Source organism: Thermobia domestica, chromosome 8 (genome assembly GCF_964235325.1).
Source record: "Thermobia domestica chromosome 8, izTheDome1.hap1.1, whole genome shotgun sequence".
NCBI classification, from domain to species: domain Eukaryota; kingdom Metazoa; phylum Arthropoda; class Insecta; order Zygentoma; family Lepismatidae; genus Thermobia; species Thermobia domestica.
In genome coordinates this window covers 224,687,953-224,701,091 of record NC_137461.1, presented here as the reverse complement: position 1 = coordinate 224,701,091, position 13,139 = coordinate 224,687,953, and the positions used below count along the sequence as shown (strand labels likewise).

Here is a 13,139-nt window from a genome sequence, read left to right as displayed (position 1 = left end):
GTAAAAGAAGAAGAAGACGAAAATCAAAATTTCGGGGGGAAATTAAAATTTTTCGAAATTTGTCGGACTATGGCAACATTGTTATTTGTCGTACGCAAGAAAAATAATTCTCACATTTGCGCCAGACATTGGAAACAACGATGTAGAAAAATGAAGGGTTTAGGTGGAATAGGAGTGAAGAAAAAAATTCGGAACGCCGACCCTACGTGAATCATCCTGTATGTTTTCGAGAGATTGTGGTATAAGCTAAAATTGGCAGACTTGGCCACGCTTCTAATTGTCAAAAACATATCAGCTATATCTCGTTGGAAAGCTTATAGAACAGACATTCCAACAAGATAACTTATTGAACAGACGTACACACACACACAGAGAGAGAGAGAGAGAGAGAGATCGAAAGGAAAACAGTTATCACTTCAGAACGCACCGTTCTATTTTTAGCCTGGTCAGAGTCAGCTGTAGCTAACAGTTGAATCTAAGGGTCGTAAATATACATTTCTTTCAACTCCCTCCTTTGACAAGTTATTTAGTTTTAGAAAAAAATCTTCCTGACGAAGCAAAAGGAAAGAAAAGCAATGATCTTGCGACGAACAATATTAGGTGAACCAATGCGAGTTTATTCTCTGCCGTTAGTAAGAGTGCATTCCTACTGCACTTACACGGTTTATTTTTTGCACAATTGTTCACAATAACGGGGGTAAATGTGAGAATTATTTTTCTTGCATACGACAAACAATAGTGTTGCCATAGTTCGACAAATTTCGAAAAACTTGATTTTCCACCCAAAATTTTCATTTTTGTCTTCTTTTTCCTTTACTAGTTTGGCCCGACAGACACGAAAGTTATCTTGTTGGAATGTTTGTTCCATAAGCTTTCCAACGAGGTACAGCTGATATGTTTGTGACAATTAGGAGCGTGGCCAAGCCTGCCGATATTAGCGTATACCACAATCTATCGAAAAAAAATACAGGATGATCCACGCAGATTCGGTGCTCCAAATTTTTTCCTCCATTTCTATTGCACCTACAGCGTTCATTTTTTTATACCATTGTCCCCAATGTCTGGCGTAAATGAGAGATTTTTTTTTCTTGCGTACGAGAAATAACAGCGTTGCCATAGTACGACAAATTTTTAAAAAATGGATTTTCCAACCAAAATTTTGATTTTCGTCTTCTTCTTCTTTTACTAATTTAGCCCAAGAGACACGAAACTTGCCTTGTTGGAATGTGTGTGTTATACGGATTCCAACGAGGTATAGCTGATATGTTTGTGACAATTAAGAGCGTGGCCAAGCCTGCCAATGTTAGCGTATACCACAATCTCTCGAACAAAATACAGGATGATTCACGTAGGTTCGGGGTTCCGAATTTTTTCCTCCATTCCTATTGTACCTAAACCCTTCATTTTTTAATATCATTGTTCCCAATGTCTGGCGTAAATGTAAGAATTTTTTTCCTTGCGTACGACAGATACCAGTGTTGCCATAGTCGGACAAATTCGGAAAAAATAGATTTTTTCGCAAAAATTTTGATTTTCGTCGTCTTCTTCTTTTACTAGTTTGGTCCGAGAGACACGATAGTTACCCTGTTGAAATGGGTGTCTCATAAGGTTTCCAACGAGGTATAGCTGATATGCTTGTGACAATTAGAGGCATCACCAGACTTGCCAATGTTAGCGTATACCACAATCTATCGAAAAAATACAGGATGATTCACGTAGGCTCGGTGTTCAGAATTTTTCCCTCCATTCCTATTGAATCTAAACCCTTCATTTTTTGATATTATTGTTTCCAGGGTCTGGCGTAAATCTGAGATTTTTTTTGCTTGCGTACGGTATATATCAGCGTTGCCACAGTCTGACAAAATCTGAAGAATTGTATTTTTGAAAAAAAAATGTTTTTCGTCTTCTTCTTCTTTTACTAGTTTGGTCCGAGATACACGAAAGTTACTTTGCTGAAATGTCTGTTCTATAAGGTTTCCAACGAGGTATGGTTTGTTTATGTGTGACATTTAGGGGCGTCGCCAAGCCTGCCAACGTAAGGGTAGACGAAAATTTCTCGGGAAAATAGGGACAGGATGATTCACCTAGATTCTATCTTCCGATTTTTTTTTTACCTAGCTATTGTACCTTTGCCCTTCATTTTTTGGTATAATTATTATCAATGTCTGGCCTACAGGTCAGAATATTTTTTCTAGCGTACGACTAGAAACAGTGTTGCCAGACTCTCACAAATTTCGAAAAAAATATTTTTTTCACTTTTTCTCTTTCTTTCTTCTTCTTCTTCTACGGGTTGGGTACGGTAGCCTCAAAGGTTATCTTACTAGAATCTTTGTTTCATAAGCTTTCCAACAAGGTATAATTCATACCCATGGAAGAATTAGGAGGGGTGCTAGGGCCGCCAAAGTAAAGATCTACGATTTTCTTGAAATCCCTACCCGTCCTGAAAAGGTTAATATACCTATTGCAGAGATCTCAACGATATTAATCTTTTTCTATAATAGTAAAATCCATCTCTTGTATATAGTAGATATTGTAACTTCCCTAAAAGCGAATGGGTTAAAACCAAGGTCAGTTCATTCATATTACAGATATCGAAACCTATCCGTACAAAATTCAAAATAATGTTTAAAAATATTTTCCGATATTAGATTCTAATTATATTGATCTCTTCCGCTTATCTTCGCGACCCCTAGGTTGAGAAACCCTTATCTAAACATTGAAACCGTAGATCATACAATGTCAGTTTTCTTTCCAGTGCTCGATGGACAGGGACATTGTCCTGAAGGAGCAGAATTACCTTTTCCAATTTTCCGCGACGTTGCATTTCCAATTTATCTTTCAGTTTTGAGACGTAGAGTAATACTCTGCATTAAATGTCTGATCCTTGGGTAAGTAGTCTATGAGTACGACTTCATCCTTATCCCGAAAGAACGTTGCACTTCCCTAGCCGACTTACGTCTCTTAAACCTTTTGGAACGAGGGAAACCTGAATGCCACCACTCCATCGACTGTTGTTTCGTTTCGCAGTCATAGTGATACAACCATGTTTCACGTTTTTGATCTGACATCATTTTGCCGAGAGCTTGCGCATACCCAAGCCATTAATTACACTATCGATGCGTTTCCGAGAAATGCCCATAATCTCTGTCACACGTTTTGCTGAGATTCTCCAATTTTTAAAAATAGTGTCATACATTTCATCCACAATTTCGAAGACATTCTCTCTTCAGTTTTCCTGCACATGCAGCATCATCTGTTCAGAAATCGTCTCGTTTAAACTGGGACATCCACTTCTTTATGTCTGCATATGGCAGAGGAGAGTTCCGTAGTGTTTCACTGATTTGTTCGTGTAGTATTTGGTGCAGTGACATTTTTAGTTGAACAAAATTTTGGTAAGAGCTCTGATAGTGATGTTCGTGAAATTCACTGGTTGGACACACGTGATCACTTTAGGGAGCTGAAAAACACAATAAAAATTTCGTTATTAATATGAAAATTTGTGTTTTGACATACCGTGCACTACTACAGGGTTGGTCTAGCAGCCTTTTTCAGCAGCCCCTCGTTAAGACCAAATGCAGCGAAGAAATAGTGTCTTAGCTTGATGTAGTTGCGTTATTTTCATTAGTCGTTGTTGGCACTAGAATATGACATCTTTCTAAATCTTGACTTGAAATGAATGTTTTTTTGAAGATTTGAGACGGTGTGCTTGCATGTAGGTTATCATCATCTACGGTAGTCGTATTTCTTAGATGGATTTAAATGTATGTGTATTGATGAGTATTGTATCTCTCTAAGTTCTATTCTTGTGGAATGTTCCGAATAATGAGAGATCGTACCTGTAGATTATTTATGTCAGATTGGGAATATTTGGGAATTGGGAATTTTGTAAATATGGATTGGGTATATTTGACGTGATCCACTTCAGAAATCTGAGAAGCGTTCTCAGATATTTTGTACACTGATTCGTGAAATTTATCTAAGTTGACCAGTTGGTTTCTTAGTGAGTGACCAGCATATAAGTTATCAATTAACGGAAGAGTATGGCTATATGTATATAGTTTTAGATATGAGGACAAGAAAGATACATTTTAAGTCCTAGGAGTAGTCTAATGCACCCAAAACGCATACATTTTTAAACCAATAGCATATTAACGATGTTTCGTTAGCATTTAGAGACTGACATTCTCTTTGTGTCGAACAAAACTACTTCAGTTGGAAAATTTAACCGAAGAATAGTATAGTCTGTAATATTGATTGAAATTTAATGATTCTTTTTAAAGTAGAGGCTATGTGAAGCAGAACTCACTACAGTGTAAAGTGTAATTCGAACCTCTACTTGGGATTCGTACCACCATGGAACGAACCCAGGATCACACTCGTTAAAACACACTTTAGAATATAAAGGGACCTAGGGCTGCAAAGATTTTTTTCTTTAATGTGTAACAGTTAATTTACCTGTTGTAACAGTGTTATATAAATGACGTTCTCCAAATCGAAGAAGTTAAATACGTGAAATACTGCCTAGTATTCTATACGAGGTAGGTCAAAGTACGAGTGCCATAGCTAAGAATAGAAATTAAAAAATCCTTTGTTTTGCAAACTTTCATTTTCAAAATAAGAGTCCCTTCTCAATCTTCGCGTAAGCGATTCCTTCAACTTGAAGAGCAATCAAACGTCACACAAGACAATACACAATAGGTATCTTATGCTTAGCCAGAAATTCAAAAAACAATTTGCTGAATGCGCAGGATATTTTTTTGTTAGAAGTCACAGTTACTAAGTATTCTTTTCGTAAGATGAAAATACTAGGCAATGATACATATTATGTATTTGGGTTTCGTACTTGTTTTATGTGCTTCGTTGGAATTTGGTTTCAGAATTGTGAGTTAATTCATCTCGAGCTAAAATATTTAAGAAACTCCGGCTAACAAACAATCAATCAAACAGTGAAGCATGTGACACAGTTAAATCATCAGTTAGCCTCTTCTTAACTGAGTCATATGAAATTTTCATAATCAATTTAGTATTTTCTTCTGAAAGCCTCCTGCAATATGTATAATTTTGCATCAACAGCAATCGAAATGATTGATTAGGAGTGAATGGAGACGTCAGAAGTGTGGCTAATTGTGATACATTTGATTCAACCTTTTAAGCGTTTGACCAAGATTCGGTGTAGCACTGGTGTCTAATTTCTGCTCGTTCTGCTGGGATGTAATACAGTTATTTGGTGGGCAACAACAGTTACTGTATGGTTAAAGAAAGGTGACGTTTGCCATTTGAATAGAACATGTGATGCGTTGAAGGCTGCACAATAGCTCTGACGACAAACTCAGGGCGTTTAACAAGTCATAATTGTATAATCATAATAATACGCGTATGACACTATGACATGGAGGCTTGTATGATTTCCAAATTACAAAGGTAACAGATCTAAAGTGTTGTAACAGAAAACCTAGTAGCAGTGCGGTCAGTGACCTTTGTTGCCTAAAAGCAGCGTGAAAGAATAATGTAATGAGTGGCGAACAACTCTCCGCTTCAGTTTGTGTACAGCACATCTGTTTTAAGCACATTTTTTGTATGAGCATTCAGGAAATTCAATACTTATTAATCCTATCATATGTAAATGATTTGAAAAGAAAGTATGTAATTATCTCTCTCGTGCAAAACTCCTGAACTTAAACTTTCTTTTTTTACTTTTACTTTTACTTTTTTTTTAAATTCATTTTGTAAAACAATACTTTTGTTTTACAGGATATATTTGAATGTCGTACATGTGGCTTAACTGGCTCTCTTTGCTGCTGCACAGAGTGTGCTCGTGTTTGTCACAAGGGCCATGATTGCAAATTGAAACGAACATCTCCTACTGCTTACTGTGATTGCTGGGAGAAATGCAAATGTAAGGCATTAATTATGGGACAGCAGACTGCACGATATGATCTCTTGTGTCGTCTCATAACCGAAACTGATCTTGTAACTTTACCAAATGGAAGGTAAGTTTTTTTTCTTTTTCTTTTTTTTAAAAAGAACTTCTATTTTTGATGTTGGAAGTGCTTTATAAAGAGCAGTAGTAAACATTTGAATTGAAAAATAAATAATGACACTCTTCGCACAAAATCAGTTTAGCAGTTTAAAATTTTGTAGCCAGTAAAGCAGTAAACGTATACAATTGTTATTTAAAGTGAAAAGCAAGCTCATTCTGTATTCATTTTTCATGAATATTAGAGGATAGAATCAATAGCAATAATATGACAATGAATCCCGATGTTTCTAATGAATGCAATTTACTAAAAGCTAATGTAATATCCGTAATTCTTATTTTTAATTTATTCCTGTACTCAAAATCTTTAATTACCAGTTTCCATTTACTGTTTAGGATTCCAATTGAAGGGAACTGACCGTCTATCCCTGCTTAGTTGACTTAGTAGTAGTTTTGCTTTCGTTAGGTAAATTGACTCGTATCTTTCGATCAGATTACTCACTCAAACAAGCCATGTGCTAATTCAGGATCAAAGTTAAATTCTAAATTTTCAGTCAAGTGAGAGACATAAGGATTGGTTGATGGGTTATAAGTCAAAGAATTCTTTAGTAGTTCCGAACGAAGACATACGTAACGAGAAACGAAATAATTTTATTTTAATTTTGGTTTTAAAAAATAAATACACAAACGAAAACAAAATACCGTATTTCAAGAAATGGGCAAATGCGAACATTTGGTGGAGCATATCGTGTTAATAATAAAGCAGCGTATAGCATGAAATTTTCAAATAAGGTTATTTAAATATGCATTATAGAAGTATTTTTCAGCTTTATCATATTCATGAGATTTGCTGGGCTACTATTGTTAATCAGCGCTTTCAGTGCGAGCGGTCCCGGTGGGGGCACTCAGTCGAAAAAGTGTAAAACGCTTTTTCAGGCCAGCCACCGTGAATGAGATTTTTCCTGGGTTTACCTCATTCACACCAGGCAAATACCGGGGTGGTACCTCACTTATACAGAGTGTCTATCGGTCACCAAAACCATGAAAAAGTCACGAAATCAGAAAACGGTCTTGAAAGTCAAGAAATTTAGCTTTTGGGTTACGATTTTTTAAAATCTACAAATATAAGTATAGACTGGAAAATTTTGTTCTATAAAACGTCAAAATTTACCACCAAAAATGTCTATGGTCGGCTTTAGACGCTACCAAATCGCAAGCAAAGCACGCTTCTGTCGCATGCATGAAAATTCAGCCCGAAATTCACTCATGAGAATGTTACTAAATATTATGGTTTGGTAAAGAAAAAGGTAACGAAATTTCATTTTAAAATTTTAGTAGACACCCTGTTATAGTTCCCAGACCGCTTCTTTCCTTCTCCAATCCTTTCTGTCTTCCCTTTTTCCAGATAGTGTGCTCGCCAAGGGACGTCATCCCTCATACGTGACGGGCTAAATGGCTACAGATGCCGAAAGCCCATAAATCTAAATCCTAATTCTATTGTTAATCAGTTATTCTCATTAAATTTACTAGAAACTGTAGCTTGAAGTTTGTTTAAAACAAATATAACGTATTTTCAGGGGCGAGAATATTCTGCTCTTCCTGGTGCAGACTGTTGGACGACAACTAGTAGAACAAAGGCAATATAGAGCTGCTCGTCCACGTAGCGCATCAGCAAGCTCTAGAAAAACACCATCATCTGATCTAGGTATGTAAAATAATTCAAATACAACTATTGCTGATAGATGCTAATCTGATACTTAGAATGAACTAACAATTTATCAGTATCGAAAAATGATCGTGCTTTATTGTTACTGGCTCAATCATCTACCGTATTTCTTAAAGAGGTTCCCATGTGATTTTTCTTTTATCACCCAATTTTAGTTGAATTGTTCTATTATGAGCTCGAAGAAAATTAATTTTTAAATTTTTTCCTAAACATTTTAACGAATATATTTGATTTTATACTCGATTCATTCTTTGGTAAATTCTGAAATGGCCACAAAATAGTATCAGAATTATAACATATATTTATATACCGTATATATAATGTATACATAAGGAATAATTTTGACCCATTCGCGTGTACAACAGTAACGCTTTTTTTTCTTCTTCTTCTTTCAGAACCTGATATGCCAGATCATGATCTTGAACCTCCTCGTTTCAGCAGAAGGGCACTAGAACGTCTTTTAAATGATTGGTCTGCTGTTAGAGGAATGATAATGTCAGGTGTGTAACAGGCGCTGTTGCAGCGTTAGGTTGCATGGTACAGCAACCGTCCTATTCTTTAACTTCAAAATATTTTTAAGGTATTAAAGTAGCGTTTGAGTAAAATTAAAATTTTGCTCTTCAATGCAAGATATTCCATCTTTCTAGAATCCATATAATAATAATAGTAATAGTAATAAAAAAGTCTCGCGTGTAGAGTAATAATAAAAGTTTCGCGTGTACAGCACTGTTTGGTTTCTGTGGCGAAATGTATTTATTTATTCACTTAATATTGACTGTGAGACCGGTAATAGATTTCTTGCCATTTCTGGCTGTAGTAGAGAGATTAGCTGTATTGTTGAGACGTTTAGTTGATTGTAAAAAATAGCTTCTCGCTATCTGTTGTCACTTCTAGTCTGTGACAATAAAGATTAACACAGAAAGTGGTTGATCTCTGTTACTTCCGGTTTGAATAGGGTTAAGATGTGAGATGATACCTATTCTTAAAACGCTTAATCGATTTTTTAAAAAATCTCTTCTCGTTATCCCTTATTGTTTTTACTCTATGTAGATCAATGTTGAAACCGGAAGTTGTAGTGGATTTGTCACTTCCGGTTCTAGTGAGGAATTAATGATGGAGATGAAATGTATTCTTGGGACACTTGATCAATTGCAGCAAACTGCTTCACTCTATCTTCAAAGATCGATGTATAAGTATTGTATGTAAATAATTTTAAACTTACGTTGAGTAGTAGTTGTTGACTATATCAAAGAAAATAGTAATTGAATATTTTAGCAATAATAACGAATGTAAACTTAATAAATATGCAAATAAAGAAGACATTTTCATGGCTTATTTTCTTGCGTGCCCTCGTGTGCACATATGCCTTTGATACTGCAATCGTTGCTTTTACAGATCATCTCCTACTGGTATGTAATACGTCTGTGTATAATTTTGGGGAAAATGGGTGATACATCCGATGTTAATATTAAACCAACGTATTGCATAAAGATTTTAATTTTTGAGCAATTCAGTTTTTTGTATATACAATAAATTTTAAATACGTTAATCTGTTTTAATAGAATTTGAACTTTCAACAGGTGTGAAACAAAGTCAGTCTGGAGCACAGCCTGTTTATGAAGATCAAGCTTACTTACAAAGCCAAAGCGGAACAACATTGCTTGATAAATTCACACATTGCCTTCTGGTAAAGTGCAGTGCCGAGGTGAGTATTTTTCTATCTTTTCTTTATATACTCGTAGAAACGCATTTAAGAACATATATAGATCGTCCATTTGAAACGAAAATATGGATGCTCGCGTTTCATAGAAATTTCCAGACCATCAGCTTTCAAACCAACGCAGGTCCTTAAAATTGTTGTATTGGTCAGTTAGCTAAGTTAAATCTAGTATCATTATCCTTAAGCTTGCATTCTTCAAATGTACCCATATACGTGGAAGACATTTCGTATTTAGCTGAATGGTTACTGCTAATATTCCTGTGTTGGGTTACCGATAAGGGAAGTTTCCTAAAAGTTACGAATTCCTCTCTAAATACCCAAAAAATTAAAGCGGTGGGAGTCATGTGCTGACGATACTTCACTCCCACTAAAATTCCGTCTAGTCATGGTGAACACTGCTGTAACATTAGGAGTTCTGGTGTTGCTTTTTCTTCAAATATATGCTGTTAGGTGTAGCAAGTATTGGGCACTTTAAGCATATTTATATCCCTGTAGACGTAAGACTTAGTAGATTCTAAAATCCGTATTATTATTTTAAATAAATTTTATCTGAATTAAATTACTACAAAAAATATATTTTAAAAAATTATTAAATTGGATACCTGATTAAAGAACTGTCATGATAGGATAGATAATGTATTTATCTGTGTGCGACTTGGTGGATTTCTGTTCGTCAATCAGTGAGTATTAGATAGTCTCGGTAATGAAACGAGACTTTCATCTCCAAATTAATCATTCACCCACTTGCAGAAAATTTATTCAGGCTCAGGGACATTAGTTGCCAAAAATCCTTGCAAGATTCCGTATATATATATATATATATATATATATATATATATATATATATAAGCAATGAATTTCGGTGAAATCAATTGTAAAGGAACTACGTTAAGTTTTAGTTTATACGTACATTGTTTTGTTTTATTTTAATTTTTATTTGTTAACTAACTATCTTGTAACTACCAAGTTTGATTAGTCGTAAATAGGAAAACCCTTTATAATCAGGTTAGTTGAAAAACCAAATTATTTTATGGAAATCTTTGGTAATATATTTTCTTCCATTTGTCTGTAGTGTTCGAAAGATCATTGCTGTGCATTCCATCGTAATTTCCCAAGGTTTCTGATTAAGGAAATTCCTACCGATATTTGTGATGGATAAACTGTTACTGTATATACTTAAACAATGTAAATTAATTCCAGATGCTGGATACACTTTTGAATACTTTAATCAGAGAACTGCAGAATGACAGCGTTCCAGGAAGACAGCAAGATGCAAAAGTTGTAGCAAGAAGATTTGTGCGTTCTGTAGCTCGAATATTTGTCATCTTTAGTGTGGACATGGCACCTAATACGAACAAAAGGAGGAGGTAAATATTTTGTCATACATATTACCGTGTAAGATTCAGGTACAAAATAGGTAGTCGTCAGTACTTTGTAATTTGTTTAGCTGTCTATGTAACCTAGCCAGATATAGGGAGTCTGTAGTAGAGTTGGCCACTCTTAGTTCCTTAGAAAATCCGGAATAATACACAGATTTGATCTGCAGTAATTTCTCAGTTATGAATAGTTGATCGTCTAAATTAGGAAAACAGCTAACTGAGTTAGTTTTCTGTATGGATTATTTTAGTCGTTCCAATATATCTCAGACGAAAGATTTTGTTGCTTAAATAACTGATCGTTTTGCAGCAGCATTTAGTTTTAGAACTACAAAAGTTAAGGAAGAGTCGTACTATTTCCTCGATACGAGATTGAACAATAAGGTAATGAGACTGATTTTTTCCTGCCTATAATGGCAGTCCTGCAGCCTGCTATCGTAGGCAGTTTTTTTATCACCACAACTGCAAGTGCGGCGCATCTGCAATGTTCCAGGCAGGATTAGCAGCTTGAAGAGCGAAGTCGTATGTTTGCTCCTCGTCACAACAATGGAATCACGAAATATTATGCAGCGGTATAGGTATAGTATCTCTCTGTGAGTAACATGTTGAGAATGCCGCATTAACGTACGAGAAGCTTCAGCAAGCTTTTGGAAACGAGGCTTTATCATGAGTACAAGGTTGCGTTGGCACAAAATATTTTCTGAAGGCAGAACCAAGGTCGAAAATGAAAATTGCAGTGGGCAACTATCAACTGCATGAATAGATAACACTGCCAGAGTAAATGAACTTGTGCGAGCTGATGGAAGATTAAGCGTGACAGTGATTGCGAACAAACTGAACATTAATCGGAAATCGTTCGCCTGATATTGACTGGAAATCTGAGAATGAGAAAAATTTGTGTAAAAATTGTTCCCAGAAATCTCACGCAGTAATGAAAGGATCAATGGTGGACTAGGGTGCTGATCTGTTGAAACAAGTGAAATTGAACACAAATTACTTAACCGAATTACCATCGGTGATAAATGTTGGTTTTTCAGTATGATCTCTAGAGGAAACGTCGAAGTTCGAAATCGTTCGAAGGAAATGTATTATTCCCAAAAGTGAAATCAGTCGTTAAAGGACACCAATTTGCAACAGTACAGGACATCCAAGCAGCTGTAACAAAAACTTTTGCTGGTATACCAGAAGATGAGTTCCAGAGATGCTACCAACAATGGAAATGCCGATGGAATAACTGTTCAGGCACAAGGGAATTACTTTGGAACTGATATTATTGTAATTATTTCTATATAAACCAGTCTCGTTACTTTATTGTCTAACTTTGTATTTAGACATAAAGCCACTAAATGCTTTTAGTAGATTTTGTTTTGGTTGCATTATTGTTGATACCTACAAATGTGTTTTTTTATTCTGAATTATTTGTCAGAATTTAGAGCAAATGTGCTCCTTCAGAGTAAAAGGGGTTGGTTGGAAATTGACTTATTGTAAATATTAAAGCATTTAAAACGGAGATATAAGTAGACAGATGTTTGAACACAGATTCAGAGTAATGACAGTCTTATTGAGATGGTAAAAGAGATTTTTAGAAATAAAGTATACCATGAAATCTAGGAATTAAATAACGTAAAGCCCCGAGAAATTGTGCAGATTGGAATATGAGAGAACACACAATGTTAGATCAGAATAAGTTTAATATTTATGGTTTAGTGTTGTACCATTATTTTTGTAATGAGTTAACTTTTTCTTTCAGTTTAACAAGTATGTCTCAACCACTGGTGAAATGTAAGAGAGTTTTCCAAGCATTGATCAAGCTAGCAGTTGAAGAGTTATGTGAAACAGCAGATTCTCTTATTGCACCAGTTAGACTTGGAGTAGCACGTCCAACTGCACCATTTGCTTTGGCAAACTCCAATATTGAGGATATTATTCATGTAAGTATAAATGCTTATTCAGTATATGTTTGAGAGCAAAGAAAGTAAGATTAAAGTAATAAAAGTCACTTAGTAGACGAATATTTGTTTCTCTCGTAAATCGTGGTGACGTGTAAAAAAGGAAATCTAATCTAACATATGTAAAAATTTGTTGAAATTTTGTATAGCTTTCAAAGTGCTTAACAATACTAAAACGAACACTAAACACTTCGCGCAAAACACTTAATCAAATAGGGAAGGGAAGCAGTAGAAAAAAAAGAAAAGAAAGAAAGAAAGAAAACTTCAAAATAATAAAGTGAAATACTAAGAACGCAGGACGAAAAGAAAGTATTTGATAAATGTAAATTGACAAGATGTAAATAATTGTATGATGAATTTTTTTGTCATAGGTCGGAAGCGAACCAAGAGA

General features: G+C 35.2%; 1 protein-coding gene across 3 annotated transcripts in view; it reads left to right on the top strand.

Annotated features, from left to right (window-relative positions):
• Positions 1-13,139, top strand: part of hyd (E3 ubiquitin-protein ligase hyd) — a 168,152-nt gene that overhangs the window by 83,955 nt on the left and 71,058 nt on the right. For 2 of the 3 annotated variants that reach the window (XM_081769460.1, XM_081769457.1), the window contains exons 20-25: positions 5,752-5,990; positions 7,555-7,682; positions 8,099-8,203; positions 9,266-9,408; positions 10,624-10,790; positions 12,550-12,730. In XM_081769460.1, coding sequence (XP_081625586.1) covers positions 5,752-5,990; positions 7,555-7,682; positions 8,099-8,203; positions 9,266-9,408; positions 10,624-10,790; positions 12,550-12,730 — 963 coding nt within the window. The remainder of the gene's footprint in view (positions 1-5,751; positions 5,991-7,554; positions 7,683-8,098; positions 8,204-9,265; positions 9,409-10,623; positions 10,791-12,549; positions 12,731-13,139) is intronic. The other variant, XM_081769459.1, reaches the window with a different exon arrangement.